General features: G+C 36.9%; 1 protein-coding gene across 1 annotated transcript in view; it reads left to right on the forward strand.

The window, feature by feature from the left end:
* Positions 1-17,708, forward strand: part of Prkch (protein kinase C eta) — a 212,184-nt gene that overhangs the window by 63,742 nt on the left and 130,734 nt on the right. Inside the window, exon 2 of the mRNA XM_005322773.5 lies at positions 2,267-2,330. Within this exon, the coding sequence (XP_005322830.1) occupies positions 2,267-2,330 (64 nt within the window). The remainder of the gene's footprint in view (positions 1-2,266; positions 2,331-17,708) is intronic.

A 17,708-nucleotide genomic window follows, 5' to 3' on the forward strand; every position in this document is an offset into this window, starting at 1 on the left:
TCTTTCCAAGCCCGTACAAAACAGTCATCTTTTACTTTAAGAAGTATATAATTGGGGTGTGGTATTAGAATCAAAAAAATATGTGGTGGTGACCTAGAGTCAAGAAAATGCCTTGGGGATGTCTGTGTTTGCCTGTGGGTACAATAAAAACTGTAATCTGTACTGTTAAGATTCTTCAGGATTATGTGATAGATGTCAAGTCAGAAATGCTGAATGGAATGAAAGAGCTTTCTACTGACAAGTATAACTAACTGATTTAGAACTAATAATAATAAAAAAGAAATGCTGAATAATGGCACCACGGACACTCAGAGAACAGGGAGTCCAGGGGTGGTGAGGGATCTCATCCAGCTGTGGCCGAGTCACCCTGGAGGCCATGGGCTGGTCTGGTACAAGTGCTTTCTACTAAACCATGTGATTTACAGCTTATTTAAATTTACTGACATGCCCCAAATGACCACCGATGTCCACACTCAGCTTCTTTTGACCATTTTCTTTCAGATGGAAGGTCAAAGTTAGAAATGGAGCTGTGGGTTGAATCTAAGATTTATTTTAGGGTAAATGTATGTATTTGATCCCACAAGCAACTCACACTGTATGGCTTTGAAGTGTTGGTGGATAGTGAGGTTAGCATCCAGTGGGAAGGGGGCAGAGCTTGCTGGCCTGGGTACATGGGAATCAGAGAAGATCTGCAGGGCACTGTTCATCCTGGGCACCATGTGGGTAATGGGAGTACGCATAGAGGATGGGACCAGGGGAGGCTTCAGGCTGTCTGGATTACAGAACCCATGGCTTGAGATCTCAGCTTACTTATAACTTCAAGGGATGTTGATACTCCCATGAACCAGTCAAGAACAGCAAATGAAAAGCTCCTGAACCTCCTTCCCTTGTGCTTCCTTAAGATTGACTAGAATTTGATGGAAATAGACTCTTTAAATTTTTTTTTACTCTGTAAAACTAAAGATTTGCAGTTAACTTGTCACATTTGTTCCTTACCTTGTATGTTGTCATTATTTCTCTATTTCATATATTTGCCACCTTGTTTAATAAAATGCTGCTCTTACTAGAGGTGAGCATGGAATATAGATGTCTTGAAAGGATTTCCAAGGAGGTAAGTGCTTCTCTATATCACAAAGAGCCACACATGGAAGATAATAAAATTCAGGAGGAAGGAAGCTCTGAGAAAACATAGGTTTTGTTTTAGATTTGCTCTTCAACCTTTATAACTTGAGTTTTTACTGGTTTCCTTGTTCTTGGACTATTTAATGAAAGATTTAGATTTGATTTATGGTTATAATATATACATTTAGACATTCCTTAAAGAATTATTTAAGGCTCACTTGTACATTGCTGGTGGGACTGCAAAATGGTGAGGCCAATTTGGAAAGCAGTATGGAGATTCCTGGGAAAGCTGGGAATGGATCCACCATTTGACCCAGCTGTTGCCCTTCTCGGTCTATTCCCTGAGGACCTTAAAAGAGCGCACTATACGGATACGGCCACATCAATGTTTATAGCAGCACAATTCACAATAGCTAGACTGCGGAACCAACCTAGATGCCCTTCAATAGATGAGTGGATAAAAAAATTGTGGCAGCTATACACAATGGAGTATTATGCAGCACTAAGAAATGACAAAATCATAGAATTTGCAGGGAAATGGATGGCATTAGAGCAGATTATGCTAAGTGAAGCTAGCCAAGCCCTAAAAAACAAATGTCAAATGTCTTCTTTGATATAAAGAGAGCCACTAAGAATAGAACAGGAAGGAAGAGCATGAGGAAAAGTCTAACAGTAAACTAAGACGAATGGGGGGAGAGAAAGGGAGAGAGAAGGGAAAACATATGGAAATGGTAGGAGACCTTCAGTGATACACAAAATTATAAGAGGTTATGAGGGGCAAGGGGGAGGGGGAAAAAAGGGGGAGAGAATTGAACAACAGCAGAGGAGGTAGAGAGGGAAGATGGGAGGGGAGGGGAGGGGAGGGGGGATAGTAGGGGATAGGAAAGGTAGCAGAATACAACAGTCACTAATATGCCATTATGTAAAAATGTGAGTATGTAACAGAAGTGAGTCTGCATTTTGTATTTGGGGAGTTCAAAACCCAATTGAGTCAAATGTATGAAAGATGATATATCATGAGCTCTGTAATGTTTTGAACAATCAATAAAAAAAATGGAAGGAAAAAAAAAGAATTATTTAAGGCTTACAAAAATCACCTTAACATTAAAATATAACTCATGGGATTTTTTTTCTCTCTTTCCAGGTGGATCTGGAGCCTGAGGGGAAAGTATTTGTGGTAATAACCCTCACAGGAAGTTTCACTGAAGGTAAGAATACGTTTTGGGTGGTTTCTGGTATCTGTGTAATTTTAGTTCATACTGAGCAGGAATTTTTATCATGGAAATTATTAAAGGGACATTTTATAAAATATACTTTAAGAAACATCAGCATCTTAAGTTGGGCTACTGGACTTTGTTGTCCAACACTCTGTTGGTTTGGATTTCTGGATTAAGGTATTTGCTAAATATGGCAATCTTGTGTTTTGTTCACTAAGTTTATGTTTTTATTCCTCATCATCTTAGCTGAGTATTGTTTTACTGCCTCTTTTGATTTATGCCTATTCAAATCTAATTTGAATTTTTGGCTTTGTGTCAACCTTTTAGTTTGTCTGTGAATGTGTATGAAAGAAATGTAAACATGTTCTTATTAGTGCATTATAGGTACACATAATAGTAGGTCCATTTCGACATAATCATACATGTATGGAATATAATTTTCTCCATTTCATTCTCCAATGCTTCTTTTTTTCTCCCTCCCCTTCTCTCTCTCCCTGTTCTCCTTCCTCTACTCTACTGGTCTTACTTCTTTTTATTATTATTATTTTTTAAAATTGGTGACTTATAGATATACATAAAAACGGAACTCACTGAGCTATGTTGGCATATGTACGTAGCATAATCTGGTCAATTTCATACCAAAGTTCCTCACTTTCTCTTTCCCTCCTCCTTCCCCAGAACACTTCCTCTTCTTCACATCTCCCCTCTATTTCACAAGATCTCTCCCCACCTTCCCCCCCTTACTTTGCATCTGCTTCATGTGAGACAAAACAATCCAATCCTTGATTTGTTTAGTCTGGTTTATTTTACTTAATATTATGTTCTCCAGTTTCATCCCTTTACCAGCAGATGCCATAATTTTGTTCTTCTTTATGGCTAAGTAAAACTCCATTGTGTATATACCATGTTTTCTTTATCCATTCTTCTGTTGACAGGCACCTGGGCTGATTCTTCAATTTGACTTTTGTGAATTGAGCTGTTATAAATATTGATGTACCTGTATCACTATAGTATACTGATTTTAGTTATTTTGGATAAATACCAAACACTGGAATAGCTGGGTCATATAGTAGTTCTATTCCTAGCCTTCTGGACAATCTTCATACTATTTTTCAAAGTGGTTTCAAAGTGGTTGTACTTATTTGTACTCATACCAACAATATATGAATGTACTTTTTCCTTATATCCTTACCAGCATTTATTATATTTGCATTCTTGATGATTGCCATTCTAACTGAGAGAAATGAAATATCAATGTAGATTTGATTTGCATTTCCCTGATTGCTAGGAATGTTGAACTTTTTTGTATATATTGGTTGGCCATTTGCATTTCTTCTTTTGAAAAATGTATATTTAGTTATTTTGCCTATTTATTGATTGGTGTGTGTGTGTGTGTGTGTGTGTGTGTGTGTGTGTGTGTGTGTGTGTGGTGTGTTTGGCATTAAAGTTTTTGAGTTCTTTTTATATTCTGGATATTAATCCCCCATCAGTTTTGTAGCTGGAAAGATTTTCTCCCATACTGTGGGCTCTTTCTTCATGTTCTTAATTATTTCCATTGCTGTGTGGGAGCTTTTAATTTAATACTGTTCCACTTATCGATTCTTGGTTTTATTTCTTGGGCTTTAGGGGTCTAGTTAAGGAAGTCAGTGCGTAAGTCAGGAGTGTGGATCCTGTTTTTGTGAGAGAGATATATATATATATCTCTCACAAAAACAGGATTATATATATAAAATCTTCATGTATTGATTTTTATATTGCTGAGGATCGAACCCAGTGCCTCACACACGCAAGGCAAGCGCTCTTCCGCTTAGCTATAACCCCAGCCCCTTGCTCCTGTTTTCTTCTAGCAGTTGCCAAATTTCTGGTCTAATTCCTAGATTTTTGATCCACTTTGATTTGACTTTTGTGCAGAATGAAAGATAGGGATCCAGTTTCATGGTTCTGCTTATGGACATCCAGTTTTCCAAGCACCATTGTTAAAAATCTCCAATATGTATTTTTGGCATCTTTGTTGAGTATCAGTTAACAGTAACTATTTGAGTTGTCTCTGTTCTTTTATTCTATTCCGTTGGCCTTCTTGTCTGTTTTGATGACAATACCATGCTGATATTGTTACTACAGCTCTGCAGTATAATTTGAGATCAGGTTTTGTGATGCCTCCAATGTTGCTCTTCTCACTCAGCATATAATCTTATTTTATTCTTATCCTCTAAGTAATTCCATACCTCATTCCCTGCTGCTAAATGTTACTTCCCTTTCTCACCACTAAAAGCAGTTTTTTAAATTGAGATAAATTTTTCTGTCATGAAATGAAAAATCAGAAGCGAATAATTTGAATTTTGACAAATGCTCACAACTGGGTACCAGCTCCTCAATTCAAGATACAGAATGTTTCTGTTACTAAGAGTTCCCTATACCCTTTATCAGTCACTCTTGCTGCCCAAAGCAATAAGTGTAATTCTTTCTTTTCTTTTTTCTTTTTTTCTTGATACTGGGAATTGAACCCAGAGGTTCTGAGCTACATCCCTATTCCTTTTTATTTTGAGACAGGGTCTCCCTAAGCAGGTGAGTGCTGCCGCACCTGGAAAGTATGCTTTCTTGTACCACAAATTAATTTTACCTATTCTAGAAGTTCATACAAATGAAATTATAACACATGCTCCATTTTATGTCTGGTTTCTTTCACTCATCATCATTTCTTTGTGATTCATTCATATCATTGTGCATATCAATATTTTTTAAAAATTCTATAAAATTTTATTTTATAAATTAGCATCCATTTATTTTCTTTCTCCTCTTGAAAAACTTTTGGGATTTACCTTTTTGTTGTCTGTGATGAATTATGCTTCTGTATATACATTATATACATTGTATGTGTACATTTTTGTAAACATACACTTTCATTTCTCTAGGGTACATAACTAGGAATGAGATTGCTAGGTATTAGAGCAGGTATATATTGAAATTTATATAGAACTCACAAATGGATTTTGGAAGTAATTGTATGATTATACTCTTGGTAGCATTGTGTGAGAGTTCTAAGTGCTCCATATCCTCTCCAAAACTTGATGTGATCATTCTTTTTAGTTTTAGACATTCTAGTATGCATAAAATGGTGTTTTGGGTTTTAATTTGCATTTCATTTGCAAATTATAGTGGACACTTTCTCATGTGCTTTTTGGTCATTTGTATATTTTTATAAGTGCTAATTCTTTTGTTGTACTTTTTAAAAGTTGAATTTGTCATTTTATTATTGATTTGTGGGGTTCTTTAAGTGTTCTGGATATGAGTCTTTTGTGTGAAACCTGTCTGAGTATGTGGCTTGCTTTTTAATTTTCTTAATGGTGTGTTTGAGGAGAAGTTTTAAATTTTCATGAATTTCCATGAAGTTCAATTTAATCTCTTCTTTCATCATTTGTATATTTTGAGTCCTCTCTATGAAGTATATCATAGGGTTACAGAGATATTCACCTTATAGGTTTTTTTTAGCTTTTATCTTTTGTCTGTATGTTCCTGAAATTAATATTTTTGTGTGATCTAACAGAGGATTTGAAATTTTTTTCGATAAGCTAATCCAGTTGTTGTAGCATCATTTGTTGAAAAGTCTTTTTTTTTTTTTCTCATGCAATAACCTTGGAACCCTTGTTGAAAATCAACTAAACACATATATGTGTCTACTTCTGGGTTATCTGTATGGGTATATTGATTTATTTGTCCATCCTTATGCCAATACCACATTCTACCTTACTATTGCTTTGCAATAGTAAATAGTATGAGTCCTCCGACTTTGCTCTAATTTTTTTTTATTATTTTAGCTATACTCACTATTTTAAGTTTTGATGGCAGTTTTAGAGTCAGCTTGTATGTTCTCACACAAAATTGAAATTTTATTGAAAACTATAGATCAGTTTTGAGAAGAATTGTTATCTTAATAAGTATAAGCTTCTTCATATCCATAAACATGGTATATCCTTTTGTTTACTAGTGGTCTTTAATGTCACTCAACAATTCCATCAGTATTACCAATATTATATAATTTTCAGTAGAGTTCTTGCATATATTTTAAAAATTTATTCCTAACTATTGTAAGCTTTTTGATGCTAGTATGAATGGTATTTAACAATTTTATTTTCAAGTTGTTTGTTTCTAGCATATAAAAATTGCATTTTATATATTGGTTTTGTACCTTATTAAATTAATTTACTAATTCTAGTAGGATTTTTTTGTAGATACCTTATGATTTTATATATAAACAGTCATGTTGTCTATGAATAAAGATAATTATCGTTTTCATTCCTAATATTTATTTCATTCCTAATATTTGTTTGTTTTTCATGCCTTACTGAATCCTGAGGCCTTTAGGGCAGTGGCCTATTCTTATCTCATATTCAGTCTTAAGAGAAAGGAACTAGTTTTTCATCAGTAGGTATGATGCTAGCTGTATTTGCTATGTATTTCATAGGTTCCCTTTATCACGATTAAGGGCGTTTCTTTCCAGTTCAAGTTTTTTGTTTTTGTTTTTTTAATTAAGAGGGACTGTTAAATTTTGACAAATGCTTCTTCTTACTTGAGATGATCATATGGGTTTCCTCCTGTATTCTATATTTATAAATTCTGTATTTCGGACAGGTAGTTATGTTGCTTGCGGATCCTCTTTAAATTGTGGAGGATTTAAAGGCTTGGACTGTTTCACTTTTTCCCCTTAGTCCCTTAGTCTTTCACTTTTTTCACTTTAGTCCCAGGCAGATTCCATAGTCTTAGGATAGTGCTTACTCAAAAAGTGTAGCCAACCTGGATTTTTCAGTGGAAATCCCAAATGTTAAGTCTTTCTGAATTGGTGGAACTCAAACTTCAAACTCTTCCCCTTACAATGGGAAGCAGATAAAAATCTCAACTCATGTCTTTTCAGAGTTTTAGCTTTTACACTTTCCTGAACCTCTTGGAGTCTCCCTGCTTGCCCAGGCCCAGCTTATGAGAGGTTCACATACATGGAACTTCACTCTGCAGCCCCATCCTTTCTAGGATCTCCCTCCTCAGTCATCCTTAGTTTTGAATTTTGTCATTTCACTCCTGAAGCCAGTACAGCTGTGGTTTCTGTGCTTGGTTCTGTTCTCTTATCCTCACTGGGGGAGAATCTGGGGGAAAGCCCAATAAATGTGACTCTCACCCTTCTTGCAAAGTGTCAGATTTCCTCTAGTTTGTATCTGTTTTTAACTCTTCTCTGGTGTTTTCAACTTGTTATTTTCTAACATATTTTCTGGATATTTAATTATTTGGTGAGAGGAGTTGTTTTCTCTGTTCCTCTCAGCCAGCCATTCTTGTTTATATTCATGTGGAGGGATCATTTTAATTTTAAAGTTTTTCAGTATTTGTCTCAATGAGTTAAATGAGGCCCTTTTAAATGCAATATTGAAATTAGCAGGAACCTGGGATATTTGAACATAGAGAAAACTATCCAGGTGACAGCTGGGGGGTTGACCACCTGCCCTTGGCTCTTTTTGTTTTGCTTAGTATCTTGCACATATCGAATCTGTGAGCAAACGAGTCTGCTCTTGGCTCAGTCAAATAAAATGACTGCAGTATTATAGGGCATTATTGATAGGTACACATGGAACATGGGCCAACCGTGATAGAAAGAAACCCAGCAATGAGAAAGGAAGCCAGAATGAGGAGTGGATGAGATTCTGAATGTGCTGAATCACCTTTCTACCTCATGTTATAGGGACCAAAGAATTAAGGCCATGCATGTTTAGATGCATGTTTAGACAGGTCTGACTATGTCCTGAACATTACTTGACTTTTTTTTTTTTTAAAAGATTTCTAGGACTAAATGCTATTAGGGTTCTTATCTTTCTTAATTGTCCTGATACTATAAAACACCTGGATATTCTCAATGTATTTATTTCTTAGTTTTAGTGATAAGAAGGAAGAAATGACAAGTCATTTTGGGGATGAGTTCTCACTAGGTTATTGCAATACAGAACCGACCCTATGCAACAGGCTGAGTTTATCTTTGGTAATTTCACCTCCCTTTTAGTATAGTGAGAAGCCCAGTGATCTCAGCTGTCCAGGAAGTTGCTAATAAGGAAGAACAAAGAATTTATGGATTAATTTGCACTACAGTGACAGTGATGATGTCTTAGTACTCTAAACTCTTAGGTATGCTTGCATATTTTAAAAGATGCTACGGTGTTTTATCCATGAGAATAAACTTTTAATGTTGAAATTTCAGGTGCTATGGTATCTACATATAGTATATATTTTATAAACTCCATATCTCTTCCGTCTCTGTGGGAGCATTGTCTTTTCAGTTTGGATCCCAGACTGGGGCTCAGCTTGTACTTGGATGCTGCTTCTGCCTTAGAGCATAGCTCCCTTGTCAAATGTAAGAATGTGATGGCTGGTTCTGTGGTGTGTATATTACTCAAGGGGGAGAGGAGCTCCTCCCTCATTAGTTCAGTGGCCACAGCTGTGACAGGAGCTTGGGCCCAGCCTTGTGGATACGTCCCTGGCTTGGTCTGACTCCTGACAGCCACCTTAGGTTATCCCCAGCAGTAAAATGACGGCAGTAGCAAGAAAGCCCTGAAGGTGGGGAGTGTGATGGGAGAGACTACAAGGAAAGGGCCTTACGTGTAGGTTTGCCTGTGACAGTCCCAACATGATGATCAACAGTGCCGCCTTCCACTCTCACCAGGGTGTCAGGTTTGACAGTAAATTGCATGGTCACCCTTCTTCTAGGTTAGTGGATGTGATATGACTCCAGGAAAGGGATTTAAGCAGGGAGAAACAAGACCTAATTTGGTGTCATGTCAATAGGTTCCGGGACAGGGGAAGGGATGTTAGATCATAAGAGAAGCCCCGGGGTGTGGAGAGCCATGAGAAGACTATAAAGTTGTCTATGGGAAAGATTCTTAGGGCCTGAACTAAATCAGAATATGGGGAATTCAGGAAGAGGGGACAGCTTTGAGAAATGTATGACAGTAAAAGCAATAGGAATGGGCAAGCCATTGGGTGTCAGGGGTAAAGAAGGAGGAGTCTCAGGTGATGCTCAGATAATGATACGGAGTCATCACCAGGGTAGAAACAGAGGTAGAGATGATGAATTTGGCTATGGACCAGTGGAGTTTGAGATGCTTGTGGGAAATCCAAGAGGAGATGTCTAGGGGGAATTGGAGTTTGAGTTTGGCCAGATGCTTGGACCTGTGGCATAGCCCTAGGTGTCAGGTGAATTTATACTGACAACAGTATACATCCAGAACTTTGGCTCATAATTACAATTTGGCCAAATAACTGAAACTACACTGAAGATTTACTTAATGAATGCTCATTTTCTAATGTATTCATTACAGTATTATTTGAATGCCTACCATATGCCAGTGACTGTTTTACTCAGTCATAGGTCTTCTTCCAAACTGGCATCAAACTGTTCAATAACGAAGATTGAACCAACAGCAGAACACAAAGGCTTTGAGAAGCCACATTCGCCTAGTGGTAATTGTAGTTCCTTCATATTTGATTGTACTGTGTGCTGAGGAACAGATGAACCTGCTCAAAAACCTAGTGAGATCTCTTCACTGAACTAAGGCAGACTAAGAAAAACTCTGATAATCATTGCTTTGTGGAAGTTTCTCACATAGCCTAAGCCTAGATCAGAAACCCTTCATGATTGTTCATCTTGAGAAATACATCATCACTCTATCAGAAGCAGAAGAGTTCCTCTAAGCACTAAGGCAAAGGAGAATGATTTATTAGTTCAAGAAACCGGTGTAATGTCAATCTTTATTCCTTTCTGACTAAGACTTTCTGGAGTTGACAGTGGGATCTGCAGTCTAATCAAAGTGAGATTTCTGATAGCAATCAGAAATTTTTTATTTTATTTTTAATGAGTGTATTATAGTTGAACATAATTTAGGGTTCATTTTTATATTTTCATACATGCATATGATATCATTTGCTCCATTTTCAATCCTTAGTATTATACCCTTCCTGCCTTCCTCCCTCTCCTGATCCCTTCTTCTACTCTTTTGGTCTTCCTTCTATTAATTTATTTTTTTTTAATTGGTGTACTTTAGTTAAACATAAAGTGGAATTTGTTGTGATATATTTATACATGCACATGACATAGTTGGGTTAATTTAATTCTATTATTACCTCCACTTTCCTGTCCCTCTTCCCTCCCCCTCATTCCCCTTCTTCTACTCTGCTGTTCTCTTTTCTATTTTAATGAGGGTCCTCCTTTAAAAAAAATTCCTGATTTCTCTCCAGCTTTTGCATAAAAGAGAAAACATTTGACTCTTTACTTTTTGAGTCCAGCTTATTTCACTTAGCATGATCAGATGTGGATTTTTTTTTTCAGGGATTGAACTCAGGGGTACTTGATCACTGAGCCACATCCCCAGCCCTATTTTGTAGTTTATTTAGAGACAGGGTCTCAATGAGTTGCTTAGCACCTTGCTTTGAACTTGGGATCCTCCTGCCTCAGCCTCCTGAGTCGCTGGAATTACAGGTATGTGCCACCATGCCTGGCCAGACCTGGATTTTTAATGGAGACTTTGGATTCTGTCATTATGGCTGTGCCTATGCATGTCACTATGTTGAACTAGTTTTTATAAGCACAGAGTGGGGAAAAAAGTCAAAATAAACTAATGAAAATGTGTTAAACTAAATTTGTAATTGTTACAATTGGTAGAGAAACAACAGAAAAAATATAAGTATGATATCCCTTTGAGAACAGTTAAAAAAAGATGTATTGTTTTGCTACTAAGAAATACAGTATAAGATTTTAAGATGTGGTGAAAATGTAGTTGGCACAAGTGAAGTTTGTCTGGACTCAGGGTAACTCAAACTTAGAAGGCTGGCCCACAGAGGGAGGACCAGATATGATGTGCCTCCCAATGGAAGCGCTCTACCAGCGATGAGGAGTCTTGCCAGAAACTCAGGCCTGAGTCTGGTCAGGCTTGCAGATCCAACCACCAGCTCAAAGGAAACACAGAGAACAGGCAAACATTTTAAATGACATCATGGGATGTGATCAGCAAAATCCAGAGTCAGGGAAAATTTTACAGGAAAAGAAACTTGGAATCTTTGGCCATTCATTGGAGAAAAGAAAAAAGAGGAAGAGAAAGAAAACAAAGTAATAAAAGAGAGACATATTAACCAGTTGTAAGTGTGGACCATACTTACCCCACTTGGAACACAGACTGTAAAAGAAGCAACTCCCAGGGGACAAGTGAAGAAATGGGAATAGTGGTTGGATGTATCCTGTGTATAAGGCACTCCTTAATGTTAATCCATCAATGATATTTAGGTATGATTGTGGTATTGCGGTTGCTCAAAACAAAAGGAGTATCTACTAGAAATATATCCTGAAATATTTACTGATGAAATGATATGACATCTGGGATTTGCTCCAGAATAATCCAGAAGTGGGTAGAAGAGATGGGATATAGATGAAACCAGATTAGCTGTGAGTTAATTATTCAAGCCATGTAATCCTCACATGTTGTATGTGGGCTTATTACACCATACTGTTTAATTTTGCATATATTTGAAATATTCGTTATTAAGAAAGTAAAAAGTAAGATAAAATAACACATTTAAAAAATATCTATTTCTTACATAAATTCAGAATCTGTGTTCCCTGGATAACAAAAATAATACTTTAACTTTGAATACATATTACCTTGCCTCCTTTATACATTAAGCTGGAGCTGGATATGGTGGTGCATGCCTGTAAAATCAGCAACTCAGGAGGCTGAGGAAGGAGGGTCACAAGTTCAAGGGCAGCCTCAGCAATATGGTGAGACCCTATGCAATTTAACAAGATCTTGTCTCAAAAAAAAAAAAAAATTAAAAGAACTGGGGATTTAGCTCAGTGGTGCCTCTGTGTTCAATTCCCAGTACCAAAATAAATTAAGCTAGAGGGTTTTTTCTTGGCTAATTTTTTTTTTTCTTTTTGCTTTTGTGGTGCTGAGATTGAACTCAGGGATGCTTTACCTTTAAGCTACATCCCTATCCCTTTTAATTTTGAGATGGGGTTTCACTAAATAGCCAAGTCTGGACTTGAACTTTTGATCCTCCTGCCTCAGCCTCCTGAGTACCTGGGATTATAGATAGATGTGCTCACTGTGCTTGGCTATTTTATTCTTCCTTCTCAATTTTCATGTATTATGAAGAAGTAAGTTAAAAATTTAGATGTCTAAAATACTTCAGAAAGATTTTTTGAAAGTGCTAAATAAATACTAAGCTGTGAGTCAAAAACTGCAAGTAGGCAGAGGTGACTGAGCTAATTCCTTTTGTTCCATAGTGAAGTTCTCACTCACAATGAGCGACAAGTAGAGCATCTCCTACTAACAATTATATAATATTTTGCAGTCTTCATGTTAAGATGGGTTCCTGAGCTAATGGAGTAAAGCAAAAGCGTTAATAATAGAAGTACCTTTCTAAAGACAGCAAGACAAAAAGGTCCTGAAGAGCACATGTCTCTTCTCTGGCACTACCAAAGCAAATATGAAGGTGTTCTGTTCTGTGCCGGTTCTGGGGGGGGGGGGAATGAACTTGTAGAACGGACAAAAGCAAAACTCTCATAAAATACTTTTTTGTTTATGGATTTGAAACTTCATTTAGGAGGCAAAAAGATGTTTTGTTTTGCTCTAAAGCCTTCAGTCGTTCTTCTCTTGGACTTTTACTACATTATTGGAACTGACACATTTCTCTGGGGGACAGTATGGAAAGGCACTTGAATTTTGGTGACTACTTATTCTCTCTCAGAGGCAGTGCATTGTGCTGCAGAATAAGTTTGTGATCTTTTTCTTTCTGTACCATTGCCTCAGTTTTTAACTCACATTTCCTGTGTCAAACCACTGGTTTATAAAAAATTTACTCTGTTCTAAATTATTGTGGCCACAGGGACCAAGAAGGCACATGAAGCATGTGCTACTACTGCTCAGAGCTACAACCCACAATATCACACTATATCTGACATTTTGAACACATGTCATTTTAAAATGAAAGTAGTTATCTCTACTGGTAGTGAATTTACAGCATTCCTTTCTTATCCCTTTCCCAATGACAACCTGTTGATTTTAATTTTTTTTTTTGTGTGTTGGGGGGAGTGCCAGGGATTGAACCCAGGGGCACTTAACCACTGAGCCACTTCCCCAGCCCTTATTTATTTATTTATTTTTTAATTTTATTTTAAGACAGTTTTTCATTAAATTGCATGGGGCCTCACTAAGTTGGTGAGGCTGGCTTTGAACTTGGGGTCCTCCTGCCTCAGCCTCCTGAGCTGCTGAGATTACAGGCATGCACCACCGAGCCCATCTGATTTGAGTTTTTAAATTTTTAGTTTAAAATAATTACTCCTTTCATCTGTGAGCCCAAGGAATGAATAACCACTTCAGTTTTTTTTTTTTTTTTTTTTTTGCTGGTCTGAGCAGTTTTATGGCTACCATTGGAAATGACTACCAGGTTGAAGTCAGGGTAGACAGAGAAAGAAGGAGGCATTGAGGGACTGGAAAAGGACAAAGTGATATTTTGAGGGAAGTGAGACTAATTATCCCTTGTCATGGTTTGCTTGCTCCTCTTCTCCATAACATCCAGCTGGCTTATTGAAGGCCTCAGGAGGACCGGACACTGTGTTACACTTGTAATTTAGCAAATAGCAACAGCAGCCCTTGTTTTATTTTCCTTCTGCTAGGACAGCCTCTTATCCTAGTAGTTGAGTTATCTCTGGGTGTTCCAGCCATCCCACACCTTATTTCATTTGCTCCCCACAAGAAACTTCTGAGGCTACTGTAATTCTCGATTGTATGTAATTGGTGAGTCAATCCCAGAGACACTGATTTTTTTTTTTTAACCATTTCCTGGAGAGTAACCACCAGAGCCAAGGCCTAAGTTCCATTTGCAGAGTGAAGGTACAATATCCTTCCAGGCCACCCAGCTCTCTAGGAAGATATCTTAGTCTGTCTTATGCTGCTATAGCAGAATATCATAGACTAGGTAACAGATGATGAAAGGAAATGTGCTTGGCTCGTGGTTCTGGAGGCTGGGATATCTAAGATTGATGGGCAATGCATGAGGGTTTTCCTGTTGCCTTGTGACATGGTGGAGCACATCACATGAACAAGAGAGAGGGAAACAAGGGGCTGAACTCACTTTTATATCAAACCCACTCCTGTGGTAATGACAGTCCCTCATGAGGGTGGAGTTCTTACCTAAAGACCTCCCAGTAACACTGCCCACCCCCAGCATTGTTGCATTGGGGATTATGTTTCACTGGAGTTATACGCCGACATCTCAGCAGCAGGCATTATAGGGGTTTCTCTTTATTCTGTTTTGAGGAAAACTGTCCTCAGTGGTGGTCTCATCCCACCCTCTCCAGAGTTCTTTCCTTCTTTTCATGTGATGTCTTTTTGCAAGACTTTCCTCAGGTTCCTCTTCCTTAAACCTGACATTTACCTGGGAAAGGTACAGTCATTTCAGACCTCAGGCCCGTGTTAAGAACGCTGGGCAGATTAAAGATTGGCCCAAGTTTTACTACTATCAGTAGTTTCTCTTAATGTAGACCTTGAACTCAGAAGAAAATCAAGGTAAAGCATGTGAATTCAGCTTAGGGATTGATAGCTCTGTTTGCCTAGTTTTACCCCAGTAATTATTGGCATCACCCTTTTCTTTGTTTTGGTAGTGATAAAACCTAAGTAGTAGTTTTGTTGAGAATTTTTTAAATTGGGTTTGAGAGTTCTGGAGCTCAAAATGGTTTTTCTTGTGATAATATTTAGATGCTAATTATCCTTTTAACTATACTCCTATTTGCCCCAGTGGTGCCAAAGAATGATGGGTAAAACTGCTGGCACCATAGCATGAAGCAGACTTCAAACTGTGTGAAGACTTCAGTTGTCACTGTGTTCTTTATTGCCACATATTGTAGGGAAAAAAAGCCTAGTTTCATTTAATGACTTTGATGCAGCAGTAAACATTATTAATGTTATTAAAGCTCAACCTTTGATTCCATATCTTTGTAATATTCAGTGTGACAAAATAGAAAGTATGCATATTCATACTTAACAACTTTCTAACACTTAAAATCTTTTCTCATGAGTTTGTTGTTGATATTCTTTATCAGTTGTGAATTATCAAATGGTGAAATGAAATGGGTCAACTTTTGGAAGATATGGATGACTTAATGAACACACACACACACACACACACACACACACATTACTGGGGATTGAATCCGGAGGCATTCTGAACTACACCCTACCTCTTTTTTCTGAGACAAGGTCTTACTAAGTTGCTAAGACCATCCTCAAACTTGTGATTGCATCCTGGGATGATAGGCACGTGCTACTGTGCCTGGCAGAATATATACCTTAAAAATGACCAATACAAGATGTTAGAAAACCATTTATCTGTCAGAGATCCACTGAAATTGTAATATAGACTAATGGATTTTAACATAAACATATGAAAAGCTTTATATTCCACATTGCAACTAACGTTATAAAACTACCACTTGTTGAGTTTTGATGTAGTATCAAAGAATATTCTTAATTAGCTGAAAAAGCTATTAAAATATTCTCTGTTTTTACTATTCTCTGTGTGAAGCCTGATTTTATTTATATTCTTCAATGAGAACAGCGTTGCAGTGGATTAAGCACAGAAGCAGATGTAAGACTGCAGCTGGCTTCAAGCCAGACATTAATTAGATTTGCAAATTGTAAAGCAATGAGCTCTTCTCATTAATTTTTGTGTTGTTTTGGAAAATACAGTTAACCTTTCATAATTTCATAAAATGTTTGTTATTACTGTTTTAAGTAAGTGAACAAATATTTTTAAATGTGAACATTTAAATTTCCAAATTGGGAAATATTAATAAAGCCCACATAACTCAAAACTCTTTTTGAGTTCTCAATAATTTTTAAGACTATAAAGGGGTCCTAAGACCAAAAAAATTTAGAATTTTCTAAATTAATTTTCTTCTTCTTAAGCCAACACTTTAGATTTTGTGATCATAGATAGAGGGAACTGAAAAATATTTGTGCATGTTTATTAACTGATATTAGGTGACAATTAGGTGAAAGATAACAAAATTAATCCAGTCATTTTTTTGAAGCTGTAATGTTTTTACTGATTATTTTTACTGGGCAATGTACTTTTTCAACGAGTTTTTGTTTTAAGCCTATTCTCATGAAAATAAGGACAGGAAGTAACACCAAAAGAACCCAGAAGCATATGATGGTTTCTAATTTTAAAGATGCCTGTTATAGGTAGCTTCATGCTAAACCTCTGTTTAATTCGGTCAGAACAAGGCAGTGATAGTACTTCTGAGCAAATGTTTAATGCTATAAGCACTAAAACCTGAACCTCAAACAGCTCAAAGATCAGGAGACTCACTTCACGTGTCACCCACTTATTAACTGGCATGCTCCTCTGAAATTAAATGTTCATGCAAAACACGGAGTCTAACCAATTTTTTAATTTATTTTCCCAACTTCTTCCTTTTTTCATTGAAGTTCTATTGACTTGGTTTTCTCAGTGGAACTGAGATTTGAGTAAAACAGGAATGATTTAATTTTTTGATAGAAAAATTAATTGCTCTAACATTTACTTTCATTATACTTCAATTTTATTTCTAACAACTCCTTATCTCTCTGCTCTTTTTGTTCAAATGAATAAGACAGCAGGGTTCTGTTTTCCAGGCTAGTTATATTGACATCTCCTTTTCTGTGTTTTCCCCAATAACACCCATGTTAGCGGCCAGGGAGGAGGTAGAAAGACGAATTTCTTCCCTTCTTCTTCCCCGAAACTTGCCTTCAGCATCATGATTTCTTCCTGGCATCTGAGATTTCGGTTCTGCATCTCAAGTCACAGGGGTGGATGGGTGACCCCCTGCATGAAGTCAAGAGGGGAGGTGTATTAGGCAGCAAGGGTCTAGGGCTCTAGATACATTCTTTATGTATGTATGAGGTTGCCTTCGATATTGTAAGTGGTAACTTAGTTCTCATATTACTTTGGAGAAAACCAATTGCCACCACAATGAATTTACATTTGGCTATAATGAGCCATACTTCTAAATGACTACCATTTCAGTCCAATCGCCCACACTCAGTATTTATGTACAAAATTATATAATGGAGATATATATATATATATATATATATATATATATATATATATTCACTTATGTGTGTGTGAATGCACTTACAAATGACACTGATATACAATAGAACTCAAAACTTGGTAGAGGCACAAATAATTAGACAAATTTGCATAATATGCCAGGAGATAAGTACTATGGGAAAAATAAGACAGAGTGAGGGAACAGAGATGGGGGTTGTGTGTTTGCTGTTCTGTTCAAATCAGATGATC

This window comes from Ictidomys tridecemlineatus, chromosome 5 (assembly GCF_052094955.1).
Source record: "Ictidomys tridecemlineatus isolate mIctTri1 chromosome 5, mIctTri1.hap1, whole genome shotgun sequence".
In the NCBI taxonomy this organism is placed as follows: domain Eukaryota; kingdom Metazoa; phylum Chordata; class Mammalia; order Rodentia; family Sciuridae; genus Ictidomys; species Ictidomys tridecemlineatus.